Here is a 12,827-nt window from a genome sequence, read left to right as displayed (position 1 = left end):
TGATCCTTGGCCTTGCTTTCTTCGGCCTGCTTGTTCCTTCAACAATATCAGTTGATCAGAAGTCAGGGGGCCTGGCTTGCTGCCAGAAGCAACCATCGCAGCCTTTGCAGAAGCTTGTGCAGTCTCCAGGGAGTATGTTTGCAGTAAAGGACAGGGCCACCAGCAACCTAGCCAGTTCTGGGCTTCCTCTGCTGCACCAAGATGTTTTGCCCCAGCAGGTCGAAACCGGTCTTGGGTTCCTTGAGGTTCAGGTTCAGGGAGGACCTGGCCTGGCAGTTCATGAAGGAATGTTTCTATAAAAGTATTCAACCGGTACCTCTGCCCATTGACACATGAGCTCTGCATTGGAACCTCCGCTTTTATGGACTGAGTGAGTACTGTGGTTAACTCTTGGAAACCATACATTTGTCAGAAATGCAGGTCGATACCTTTTATGGTGGTGAAGGATTCCACCCGGACTTGAAGCAGGCTGTTTTTTGCCTAACTCATCCAGGACTTACAGACATGACATATGCTGAGCAGGTCACCTGGACGTAGTGAAGATTGTTGAACTCTGACCTCTGCTGGTGCTGAGGCACCACATCAATCTACCAGGGTTGCATGCCTTCCAGCTGGCTCTTCAGGCCTTTCTGCTTCCCATTAAGGGCAGCACGGTGAAAGTTTTGACAGACAACCCGACTGCCATGTGGTATTGCAACAAACAGGGTAGCATGGGCTCATGTGTGCTGTTCCAGGAAGTGCTGCAGCTGTGGTGCTGGCTAGACATTCAGAGAATTTCCTTGTCTGGTACCGATCTGGTCGGTTTCCTAAACACCATGATTGACAAACTCGTCAGACTCCATCCAGCCCACCACAAGTGACAACTACACTCTGAGGTAGTCCAAGACCTACTCTACCAGTGGACACATGCCTTGGGTGTATCTATTTGCCACTTCATAGAATACTCATTATCAAGCATTTTGGGCTTTAGCGTTTCCACCATCAGGGTTCCCTGAGAGACTCGTTTCGTCTGCAGTAGGATTCCAGTTTCCTCTACAGGTTTCTGCCTGTGTCAGGGTTCCCTGGGTGCTGAAGAAAGTTGGAAGGGACCATAGTCCGCTAATCCTGATTAGAGGATCTTGTGCTCCGACTTGGTGCATCTGAGCATCGGCCCTTGCTCCATCTTCCACTTCACAACATCTTTCTAAGGACAAGGAAATTCTTCACTGGTTGGAACCCCAAGAGAACCCTTTTCTTTTATATCAAAAAGACTAAGGAGCACCAAGTGGATCATCAACTTTTTGTTTGGTTCTCTTGTGTCAAGGAGGGAAAGGCAGTCCAGAGACATACCTTATCCTGATGGACCATTCTTAGTATAAAGGCGTGCTATACATTAGCCAAACATGAGTCTCCTGAGGGCCTTCAGGCTAGTTCTGCCAGAGCTAAGGCCATCACTATGGTCCTGGCTAGGGATGTCCAGTAGTGGATATCTGCCAGGCAGCTAAACCGACATTCATCCACACATTCACCCGGCATAACTCAGGTCTGTAGAAAGAGCCATTTTGCCTGTTTGATCATGCAAGATTTTCTATGTGAAGTCCACTCCTTACACCTTAGTTTGGTATGTATTTAAACGGTGATGCATCTGCGCTTAGAAGTATATATCACCCTCTTTTAGGGTGATAATGTAACCACATATTACACACCAATCCACCCTCCTCCCCATTTTGGGGAGTGGACTTCTAGGTATTAATAAAGTTCTGTTACTGACTTCCTGCGCTTAAGAGCGTTGGAGGCTCTATGATAATCTGACGTCGGCATACAGGAGATGCGCCTCTATATGGCTCTGTGTTCTCTCTTCTGGGGGTGGTATAAGGCCACCGTAGTGTCAGATGGCAACACTTACCTACACATTTGAGAAATTGCTGGTAAAAGTTTCTGGGTCCAATCTGGCACCTTGGGGAATTCAGAACGTGAGGAATCCGCGGTTAAATAGAGTATCCACCAGAAAGAGTGTTACCGAATTCAAGTGACTTGTTCTTCCATTTCACTCTTCCCATAGAACAGTACCCATACTTAGGATTGTATAATTACTGTTAAAACATTTTTGAAAGAAATTGTTTTATGTACTTTATTCTTTTTCTTATGCAATTATTTCAGCAGGAAGTAGTGTATTTAGAGGATCCTAATGAATGGCAAACATCCTAATAATAGCATACCATATATAGATAACAAATTGATTTTAATGTTCCTTTCATATAAAACAAGGTTTTGTATATGTAATATGCTGTCGCATTTTGATTATTTTGATATTCTAATTAATAGATTTTATAGTGTTCTAATGCCTGGTGTATGAGATTAGTTCTGTAATTTGTTAAGTGCAGGCCCAGTATGTGAATGTACTTTGTGCTGCATAATTTATTCCAGCTATTAGTCCAAGCATTCTTAAATTAAATGTTACTGTGTGCTTAAAGATATATGTAACATTGAGATCGTTCTGCCAGTAAAATGCTTCATTTTGTTGTAGAGAAAGCAAAAGCCAACAATGGGAGAGTGTTAGTTCACTGCTTAGCTGGAATTTCCCGCTCTGCTACGATTGCTATTGCATACATCATGAATCGAATGGACATGTCTTTGGATGAAGCGTATAGGTAAGGAAAAGAAAATTAAGCGTGTGAAAGATTCCCCTGTGTGCACATCCTTTCTGAAATATTTTCTCAGTACCAAACAAAACAGAAGGACTTGATGAACCAGAGAAGACCCACTGTTGAACATTGAAAGATATTGTTAGGTTAATGTTGCACTACTACATTTGTAGAGCATCTCAGTGGTGTTCAGCATATGCTTTCGACTTGAAGGCACTTGATCAGTTAGAATTACCAAATTCATAGAGCTTCACGAAAAGCAGATGATCCTCCTGAAGGCAAAGGTGCAACTGGAGTGCTTTCTATTTCCTAGCCGCTTAAAAGGAAAAGGCATAGCTGCCTGCTGAAGCCTTTATTGATTTAAAAGAACGGTGACCTTTGCAGCAATTACCAAACTAAGGGTCCTGGCAGGTAGATAATGTCTGAATTTAGATTGAAGATATGTTTGTCCCATGTGGTAAACTATATAGCGGGCGAGGCAGGCTCTTTAATATGATCACCTGGGTTTTAGGGAACCAATTTAATATTATAAAATGAAGAATCGTGTGTTCGTCCATGTAGGCTAATAATCTAGCGAGCTGCGAAGGTAGAAATTCTGCGATAAGGAATTTGCCATAGTTCATTTGTGACAGGATGATGCTTTGCGGAAGTAATTCATAGCGGGCCTCAGGGATTAATGGAAAGATATATTGAAATGTATTCAAATAGGAAAAGTAAGATCAAACAACTTTGTTGATACATTTTTGAAAATAAATCCTCAGGTTTCTTACACAAGGGACTGGCACAGGATGTGTGCCAAGAATTCATAGTCACCAGTCACTCGACCATACCATATTGCTGCCTCTCACTATCAACATTTCTGTTTTCCTGGTGGTTAATTTCATGGTATTGTCTTTCAACCACAAATCACAACAGCAAGAGACCAGCTTGAATATCTTTTAAGTGCTTCTAGATGAGTTATTCAGATAGATTAAACAGTTGGATATCGACTTAATTGGACATGAAAACCAGGCTGAAAGTTCAAGTAAGGCTGGCTAAGGGAGCAAAATACATGATAAACAATGTAGTGTTCAGGGATGATCCCTGCTTCGCACTTGCTACAGTGGTTTTAAATATGTTGAATGGTAAAATATTTATTTTCTTGAGCAGCCTAACTGAGGATAACCAAACCAAGCTATTGTCAGCTGTGAAAGAATATTAGAAATGGGACAGTAGGATTTTGCAAGGCAACAATGACATCCAACAGAGTCAGTTTTACTCTGCAGGTTAGTCTAAGATTCATCTAAGATCATCCAAAATTGAGGCTCAAGCTGTTACTGCACTGTGAAAGGTTACAGAAGCCCAACATAGCAAGGTCCGCTTTAAAATTACTTTTAAGAAATTCTGACTATGCTTTTTCAAACTTATTATAGTGACTGGTAATTATGAAAATAGATGGGAATTACTGATAATATTAGTATAGTCTGTGAAAGGAAGAATATTCTTATATAGATCACACACTAGAAGAGTGTTGGAGTTTGATGAAAACTAGGTGTATCACTGGTTAAATAGCCAATGAGAGACATATTGGAGAGAACGGCAAGATTAAATGAAAAGGAAACCGCAGTTGAACCTATTTAAAGATGTTTACTGGCGCAAGCACAAGAACATGGGCTATGCAAATAGTCACTGTCCTACTTGATTTTCCCTGGCATGTATCCAGTTATTTCTTTTGCTTGCCTCATCAAAGTTATATTTTTTCTCATCAGCTCACCTCTTATTTAGGGATGCTATTTTCTAATTACTATGCCCTGATGATGACACCATAAATACACGTTGTATGGGTGAGCAAGTCGACTATCATCTGTTTAAATTGTTCTCAAACCCCACTATAAGAGGGAACATGTAAGAATGTATTTGATTTTGCTCCTGCCTGCCGTACTCCTAAATTCTAACAGCCACTGTTCTTTTGTTTTTCATGTGCCATGGTTGGTCACCATTTTTCCACATTTAATCACTTGAATGTGCACTGTCACTTTGTTCACTCGTTTAGTACCATATTGTCTCTTTCTAATGTTTTTACTAATGAATATGAAAAGTGAATATGTAGTCTTGATTTTCCCCTTATTTATAACATTAGAGTGTCTTTCATGTTTAATAGCAATTGCCTTTTATTTGGAACTTAGTAAACTCCGCAGGTCTATTGGATTTATTTCAGTTTTTCCAAAAACCCTATGATTGCCTAGAAATAAACCCGAAAGACCCAATTTTGTTTCCATTTGAATATTCAGGTTATTCAGGACACCCCCACAAACCTGCTTGTTAGTGTTCCTGGTGATAATGAATCAGTCAGAAGTGTTGAAAAAGATTTTGTTTTGTTATTGTCTGCGGAGACTGAATGCTCGTGTGTACTGCAGCAAATAAATTGACAGCCAGAGATGCTGAGTTGTCTTATGAAAAAAGTTGATCAACTAATCCCAAAACTCCAGAGGATCGATTAATGCCTTACTGCAGCTGGATTTGGCCAAAGGATTAACACAAAATATTTTATTGGAAGAGTTTGCTGCTGCACTAATTTGTGTCACATGGTATTTTGGATTTCTGAATGTTTTTGTAAGCATATTAAGCTATTGACTATGTATACCTATTTAAGTCATGATAGTCTAACCTTCAGGCTTATTCTAACTCTCCTGTTTTACTTGAGCGAGATTATCAATTAAATAAGGAGCAATGGCATCTTGCGATGCGCCTTGATTAATTTGAGGACAACAGTATCTAGGGTTTGGGAGAGGCCAGGTCTCATAACTTGCAAGTATAGGTGATGATAGCTAATTAAACAGTTGATGAGTTCTAGGGCTAGCTTTACAAGGCTTAATCAGTTGGGGGGTTCCAGTTAATAAATATGGTGCAGTTATCGATTCATGGTAACTTCACTAAGTCACAGCTGGTGATATTTGACAAAAAGAAAGGTTAAGTCCGTATGTGTGGGAAACGTAGCAAATTGAGATGAATCTGTACTAACTGTACTGGAGTCCAAGAGACAAGATAATTTAAAAGGTTTGAGCAATCTGTTATAATGTTAAAATCATTAAGGGTGCAGGAGGTTCACTACCAATGTACAGAGTGATGTGATAAAATGGAGAAGTGATGAGACAAAATTAATTGGCAGGCCCTGGTGGCAGGTAGATGCTAATAAGGCAAATTTAAAACCACGGAGCTCCATAGAGCTAAAACTATCAAAGACCAGAAGACCATTGAAAGAAAGTCTTTGTAAATAATGTGATAATGATTTAATGACTATCTGAAACATCAAGGACTAGGTCTGGCCCGAACCAGTTATGAATCCAAGCTTCCATTATTAATAGAATATCAGTCTTGTGGCAGGTAATAAAGTTGTATAACCAATTTATGTTTTGCGATGGAACGCTTGTTTAACAGTATATGGTGGAGGTGCGTTACACCACTCACCTGGTTATTGCTCCTGCCTGGTATGTTGGAGGCACTGCTTGCTTATAGGAGACAGTGCATGGAAAGTCCAGAGCATTACTGCTGCATTCCGTGTGCTCTGTCAACTCTAAGAGTTGGTTGTTTGAGAGGTCATGAATATAGTGGCTGGTGCTGTATGTGGCTCATGCCTAAATAGGCTTGCACCAGGTCAGCTCCAAATGTTGCTTGATAAAATAGGTCCTGGCTATGTGTTACGTGTAGGCCAGGGGTCTCCAACCTTTTCTGTAATGAGAGCTACTTCTTATCAGTGTAAATTGTCATGTGCAAATGAAGACCAAGTAACTCCCACATTGTTACCAGATACCCCCTCGCCCAGCTTCATTGGCTTTAAACCTAATGTCCATGGAGCCACTGAACAAAACACTGTGACTAGGGGTACTATGGTAGGGCTGCCATGAGCGTAAGTAAGTACATGGTCTGTATGGACGTATGAATATGTGTGTGAATGAATAAGATATACGTGTATGAGTGATTGAGAGCCTGTGTCTTATGTACTTGTAAACTATTTTTATTATTTTCTTGTCCAAGGCATAGATATTTCCGACATATTTAAACATATACATACAATCATTACCTTTGCATTGATGAACATTATGGCACTTGGTATTACAAAATCGTAAACATTTCCTTAAACTGGTAAGCGTCTTCATATTACATTTCCAACTCTCCTCCATTTTCATTGTCTGTGTCCTCCTCTACTTCAATGTCGGGGGGTTCACAAATGTATCCCCTGTATTTATGATAATCATTTTTTTAAATGGGATAAACTTAATGTGCAGAAAAATGTTCTTAAAAAATGTTGATAATAAGGAATATTTTTCAATTTCTCCCATTTAAAAACAAATAGCTGTATTTTTCAGTTATAAATATGGCAGAATATCTACAGCCACTGGTAGCAAGATGCCTGCTGTGTATAAAGGTAACACTTTGAAATGGGAGCAAATACAACAAAAAAGTTAACTTTGTTGATATGCTTTACATAAAACGCAACATTTTAATTTTCTCCCATGTCAAAGTATCTTTACATACAGCAGGCATATTACTCACAGTGGCCTGCAGACAACTGTGCCATATTTATAATAGAACAAGCATTTGCAATGCAATTGGTCTCGCATTTGTGAGATTTTAATCTATTGGCATTGTAAATGACAATGCCTTTTATTTATGTTTTAAAAAACAACCCATAATAAAAGGCATTGTCATTCACAATGCCAATAGATTAAACTCTCACAAATGCGAGACCTTTTGCATTGCAAATGCTTGTTTACATGTACCTATCCATCTCAGAGAGGTACATAAAAAAAAATCGTAATCATTTCAGAATGCGCGTGCATGTGTCATCACGCATACGCATGCCTGTAAAACGATGTTGCTTGCGGGTGCCTCACACTTAGAAAAGATTATTTCTAGAAAAATGCTGCACATGGTCGGCAATCGACGCTGTACATACATCATTGGCAAGTTCAAGAGGTCTCTAATGCTTGTTCCAGTGTGATCGATGTAGTACATTCCAGAGTTTGTAACTTAAAATTACTCTCTTACTGGATTAAAAAAAAAAGCATACCATGCCAGTCACTTTCATTCCGAAGTTCCTATTACATTTCTGGTTTTGGTGCCTCCCTTCATCCTACAAACAGTGATTATTTCTGACCAAAGAAGACATGCGGTGAAATGCCCCAGAAAGGTTGTACATTTCGACAACTCGCAATATCACATCTGTTCAAACTCGCAAGCTAATCAGACAGAAGTTTACGTTGCCCTTTCAACCAGAGGGGTGCGGGAGGGGCAGTGGTTCGCTATCTGCCACCAAGGACCTTGTTGCTAGGCGACCCCTCCCCTATCTTTTTTTTTCATGGAGAGACACGTATCCCTTTTGGCCCAATAGGCGTATTGTAGAGGTGGACTAACCTGCCCCATGGGTCTTCTGACCTTCTGAGGGAAACAGCACCATTCACGTGGCTGCTGATGCCTCTCTCCTGTTTTGTCTGGCGACAGTGGGTTCTCTCTGCCTATTTAACAGGACCTTGCTGGGCCCTGCGTCACCTTCCTCGTGCAGTGGCCTCTCCCCACAGAGCAGGGCGGCAGCATGTACCCATGGAGCTCGCTTCTGTCCATGGCTCCCACAGCAGGCTAAAATAGTATGGGTTTCTACCTAAAGTAATGGATGAAATAGACTGTGAAATGTGAATTATTTAATACTGCATGCATGTTACTGTGGCTTCTTTCTACTGTCCGGGGTTTATTTTACAGGCAATAGCAATCTGTTGTTGTTGACTCTAAAAGAAGACCACCACGCCCAGAATGCAGTGCATTTTTAAATGAAATTAAAATCTTATCTCCGAGTAGGCCTGTAAATCGCCACTGCACTAACCGGTAGAGGAGCAGAGCTACATGTATTAAGAGTCGGCTTGTAAATAAACAAAATGTTCACAGCCATATGCCACATAATTTTTGGGAAACAAGCCATGTTGTCTCTCAGAGCATGCCTGTAAATAGTATCATAGCTGCACGCCACATTTTTCTTGGAGAGTCGGTCATATTTGCATCTCTGAATACTCTACAAACCAGTAATGCGCGAATGCGCGCGCACCACAGAAGAGCGGCGGGGCAGGGAGCTCGGCAGCGAGGCGAACGCGTGCCGCTGCGCGTGCTAGACACGGACGGGAATGGACGTTGCAAAGGCGGGACATGCGGCCGCCTTTGCCCAAACGCGTGCCTTTTAAAAATAAAAAACACGCGAAAGCCAATGCCTGCCTGCGAAAGCCTGATCACACACACGAGCGTGTGATCAGCTTTCAAAACCCCCTTACAAGAGGTCTCGCACTGCGCGACTAGTGCTACTCACTGCAATGCTAGGCGCAAGACCTAAAAACACAGACATTTGTTTAAATGTGTGGAATCTAAAGTGAAGAAACATGCCTCATAAAATATTAGGAATTAATTGATTGAATTTAAAGTAGAAAAAAACATTAAGACCATGTTTCATAGAAACGTGTTTCTTCACTTTAAATTTCTCCCATTTAAAATAAAATGACTGTAGTTTTCAGTTATAAATATGGTACTGTGTCTACCAGTCACTGGGAGCAAGATGCTTGCTGTTTGTAAATGTGCCACTTTAAAAAGGGAGAAAATTAAAATGAAGCGTAAACTTAATGATTAAGTTAACTCTTCATTTTAATTTTCTTTCATTTAAAAGCATTCCGAAATATCATTTTGTTCTCATGCTCCAATATTGAGTCGAGAACAACTTTTATTTAAGATTTAAATACCCCAGTACTTCAGTTCTGAACCTCTGTGACCCACATGGGTCATAAATCTGAGTGATCCACTCAGAATATGGTGCAGCAATAGATTTGGTAAATGAATTATCTACCTCTTTTTAAACGGAAGTAGAGATTAACTAGCTTTTTCAGAAAATAGGATTTTAACAGTCTTCACTGGGTAAATAAAGAAAGAATAAGCTAAGGTAGGTTGAGATGTTAGTGTTAGTTTTTATTTACTGCTTTTAATGCAACTCGGGAGAAGTCATTGCTTTACTCTGTGTGCGAGTCCAGGTTAAGAATCATGTACGCCTCACACAATTTCATTCAGATACACACCAGTAATCTCTTTTGAGATTGAAAACCGCAGTCAAAATTTTTTAGATCTATCCATGCTTGCCTATCTCCTTCAAAGAGGGAATTGATCAAGAGATGAAGACTGTCCATCATGAAGTGCTTGTAGAAGAGGCAGGGATTCATTCAGTTAATGCTGAGTGATATCAACTATCACAGTCCTTTCTCTTTCTTTTGGACTTGGGAAATATTTCAGGCAAATCAGTTTGGGTGAAGATGTGCCCCTCACAAGCATCTCTATCTTTGCTTATTAGTAGACCTCTTTGCTCATTAGTTCACTCTCCCTTATAGAAAATTGAGTATCATTCCCTGAGGTAGTGTAAAATTCTGTATTGAATCACAGTCCCGTTTTACAGACCTAGACTTCTTCTGTTTTTTTCTAATTGTGCCTGTACTAAGTAATCCTTAAGGATGAAGCAGGGATGTGGCTTATGGGTATTGGGGTTGCACCTCCAAAATTGTGCCTCTATTATTTTCCATCACACACTGTTCCCCTAGATATGGTGAATGGTGCATCTATAGCCCTACAACTGTTTGTATCCACCTCTTTCTCCCTGAAAGTATGCTGATCAGCCCTTAACTTGGCTAGCCTTCCCAAACCTTGTGAAAGAAAAAACCTAATTCTTTTACACATGGGCCTAGTCTTCAGTCAATTGAGGTATTCACACACTCTCTCCCACCCCCCTTTTTTTCCTATTATGGGTTTCTGAAGAGCGGAAATTATGCCCTTGTCCAGCTAAACCAGTTGACCAAAATATATTCAACTTGGAGGATAATGCGCAGAGGTCATGGAGCCCTGAGCCCAGGGTAGAGGACGGAGAAGACCGAGGGACTCCTGGTGGGAGGAGATGGAGAGCACCTTGGGTGAGCCACGTGGTTGGTGCTCTGGGGCCAGAAGATTTGTGAACTGTCAGAATGAGTGTGCCATCAATGTACAAATGTGATTATCAATGTACTAGTGTTGTTTTTCTCCCGTGTGCCTTGGCCCCCTGGTTTCAGGGGATGGTTGTTTGTGGAGTTCTTGTTGTGTTGAAAATTCATAAATAAAGGTGTAAAAAAATACATCACTTGGAGGATAATACGTCTGAATCTTTCCCCAATATATAGTTTATGTTGTCCAAACGTCATTTGGCTTTCTGGGCCCTTTGACCCAGGATTTGATGAACAGTTTTGGAGAGCTGAGGACTAAGCCAGCAATTCCGTGTTAAGGAAATTTAACTCCAATACAGTTGCTGATCTTGGCAGACACTTATAGTGTCAAAGACGATGAGGTTGGGATTTGTTTTTAGTATCAGTCACCTTGACCTCTGAGCTGCCAATTGGCACTCTTCTTTGAGTCAGTTTCTAATTTCTTTGTGAAGGGTTTCCTCAAGCTTCATTTAACAAAGTTATCCACCAGTTTTTAGGTCGATCCTAGCGTTGCAGCGCATGCTCTGCTGGCTCTGCGAGGCACGCTGTAGTAGGGTATGCTGTAGAAGTGCTGTTGAAGTCTCCACCCACATTTTTCATTGGTGGTGTCATTGTCCATGGTAAATGCTGGCTTCCGATTGATAATGAGGCTTCTTTGTCCCTCCCTGTTACCGCCCTGTCTCCTATTGTGACCCATCAGGACCGGATCTTTTACTTGCGGCGTTACACAGTCTCCCTCATTAGTTGGTAGGGACTATTTTTTTTAATTCAGCTTTGGCAAGGACGGCCGCGTGTTTATTTTTGCATCACGCTTTCACTTTAACAATAGCTGCCGGCCAACCCCACAAGTGCTGTGTGGGGCGGCAGCTGTTGTTGAAGTGAAAGCGCGATGCAAATATAAAAAAGCGGCTGCCTTTGCACAATGGCGACAGCATGTTTTGTTATCACCATGGCACCCCCTTCACGGGCCGCCGGCCCGCCATGTTCATAACTAAAGTATGCACGAGCACCGCGCTATAGCACAGCGGTCACTTTTTTTTTTAATTGTCTACTGCTTGTTTTTCAATTTATTTACTTTTTTTCCACGTTGGCGGCATACGCGCTTTACCTTTAGCCATGTTAAGCTAAAGCGCGGGTGCCCGATTGTTGAAAAAGTAAAGAAATATACTTTTTTTCTATTTCTTTACTTTTGCAGCAATCGCGGCACCTGCGCTTTATTTTAACATGGTTAAAGGTAAAGCGCGGGTTCCGCGATTGTAGCAAAAGTAAAGAAATATAAAAAAAATAAGTGTACCGTCATTTTTTCCTATTTGTTAACTTTTGTTTACAATGCCATAGGTTACAAACTCGCAATTGCGACACCTATAGCATTGTAAATGCGTGTTGGTTTATTCGTCCATTTATGCCACATGTTTTCAATAGAAGCACCTCTCTTACCAATAGAATTATTGCAGTACAATCAATCTGCGTATAAATGTGTCACTCGGGGTAGGAGTGGTCTTAAGAGCTGTAACAGATTGACAAACTGATATAGAGAGATAAAAACCTTAAGCGCAGTTTCTAGAGCATTCAACGAACGAGGCCTCCCTCAAGCTGTTTAATTTTCAGTATATATTTTTGCCAGTGAGAAATGTGAGCACGGGTTCTGTATTAGAAAATGACCCCCGGAAATGTAACTGGGGCCTGTCATTGTCTGAAAGCCCCAAGAAGCGCCGGTTCCACAGGCCACTGATGTGGCCCACCACACAGGCTCCCTTCAGTCATTCATTCAGGATAAAATACATGTGGTAAACAAGCGGTCCGTTTCTCTACAGCAGGTGAGCCTGTGAACACATAGTGGGAGGCCGGCTGCAGGAAAGGTTTCTGAGCTGTTGCAGATAAGCTGTTCTGTGTTCGTTGTTGTTCTTTTGCTAAGATATGGTTACGTGGAATGTTTGTCTGAAGTAACAATGAATGATGGTTTAACAATGAATGTCCTTTTTAGCTATCTAAATATCAGTGTAAGCATCTTATAAGGCATTTCATGTTGTTGAAAAGCGTGGAAAACGCACACATAAGCACCATGGCAATGAAAATAATTGTGGATCATTAACAGGTGATATTTATAGCAATGTACTAATAAAAGGACATTTACATCATTTATTACTACAGCGCCCTGGTCAACATCTCAGTTTATTACCACAGTTGAGAGAAA

The 12,827-nt window shown here is 41.0% G+C and overlaps 1 protein-coding gene across 5 annotated transcripts in view; it reads left to right on the top strand.

Moving 5' to 3' along the window:
• The window catches only part of DUSP16 (dual specificity phosphatase 16), a 402,719-nt gene that overhangs the window by 378,313 nt on the left and 11,579 nt on the right, over positions 1-12,827 (top strand). For all 5 annotated transcript variants that reach the window (XM_085652099.1, XM_085652100.1, XM_085652102.1 and 2 more), the window contains exon 6: positions 2,507-2,630. In XM_085652099.1, the coding sequence (XP_085508225.1) occupies positions 2,507-2,630 (124 nt within the window). The remainder of the gene's footprint in view (positions 1-2,506; positions 2,631-12,827) is intronic.

Source organism: Triturus cristatus, chromosome 4_1 (genome assembly GCF_964204655.1).
Source record: "Triturus cristatus chromosome 4_1, aTriCri1.1, whole genome shotgun sequence".
Classification (NCBI taxonomy): Eukaryota; Metazoa; Chordata; class Amphibia; order Caudata; family Salamandridae; genus Triturus; species Triturus cristatus.
Note: the sequence above shows the minus strand (reverse complement) of the source record. Positions and strands in the feature narration are given on the sequence as shown.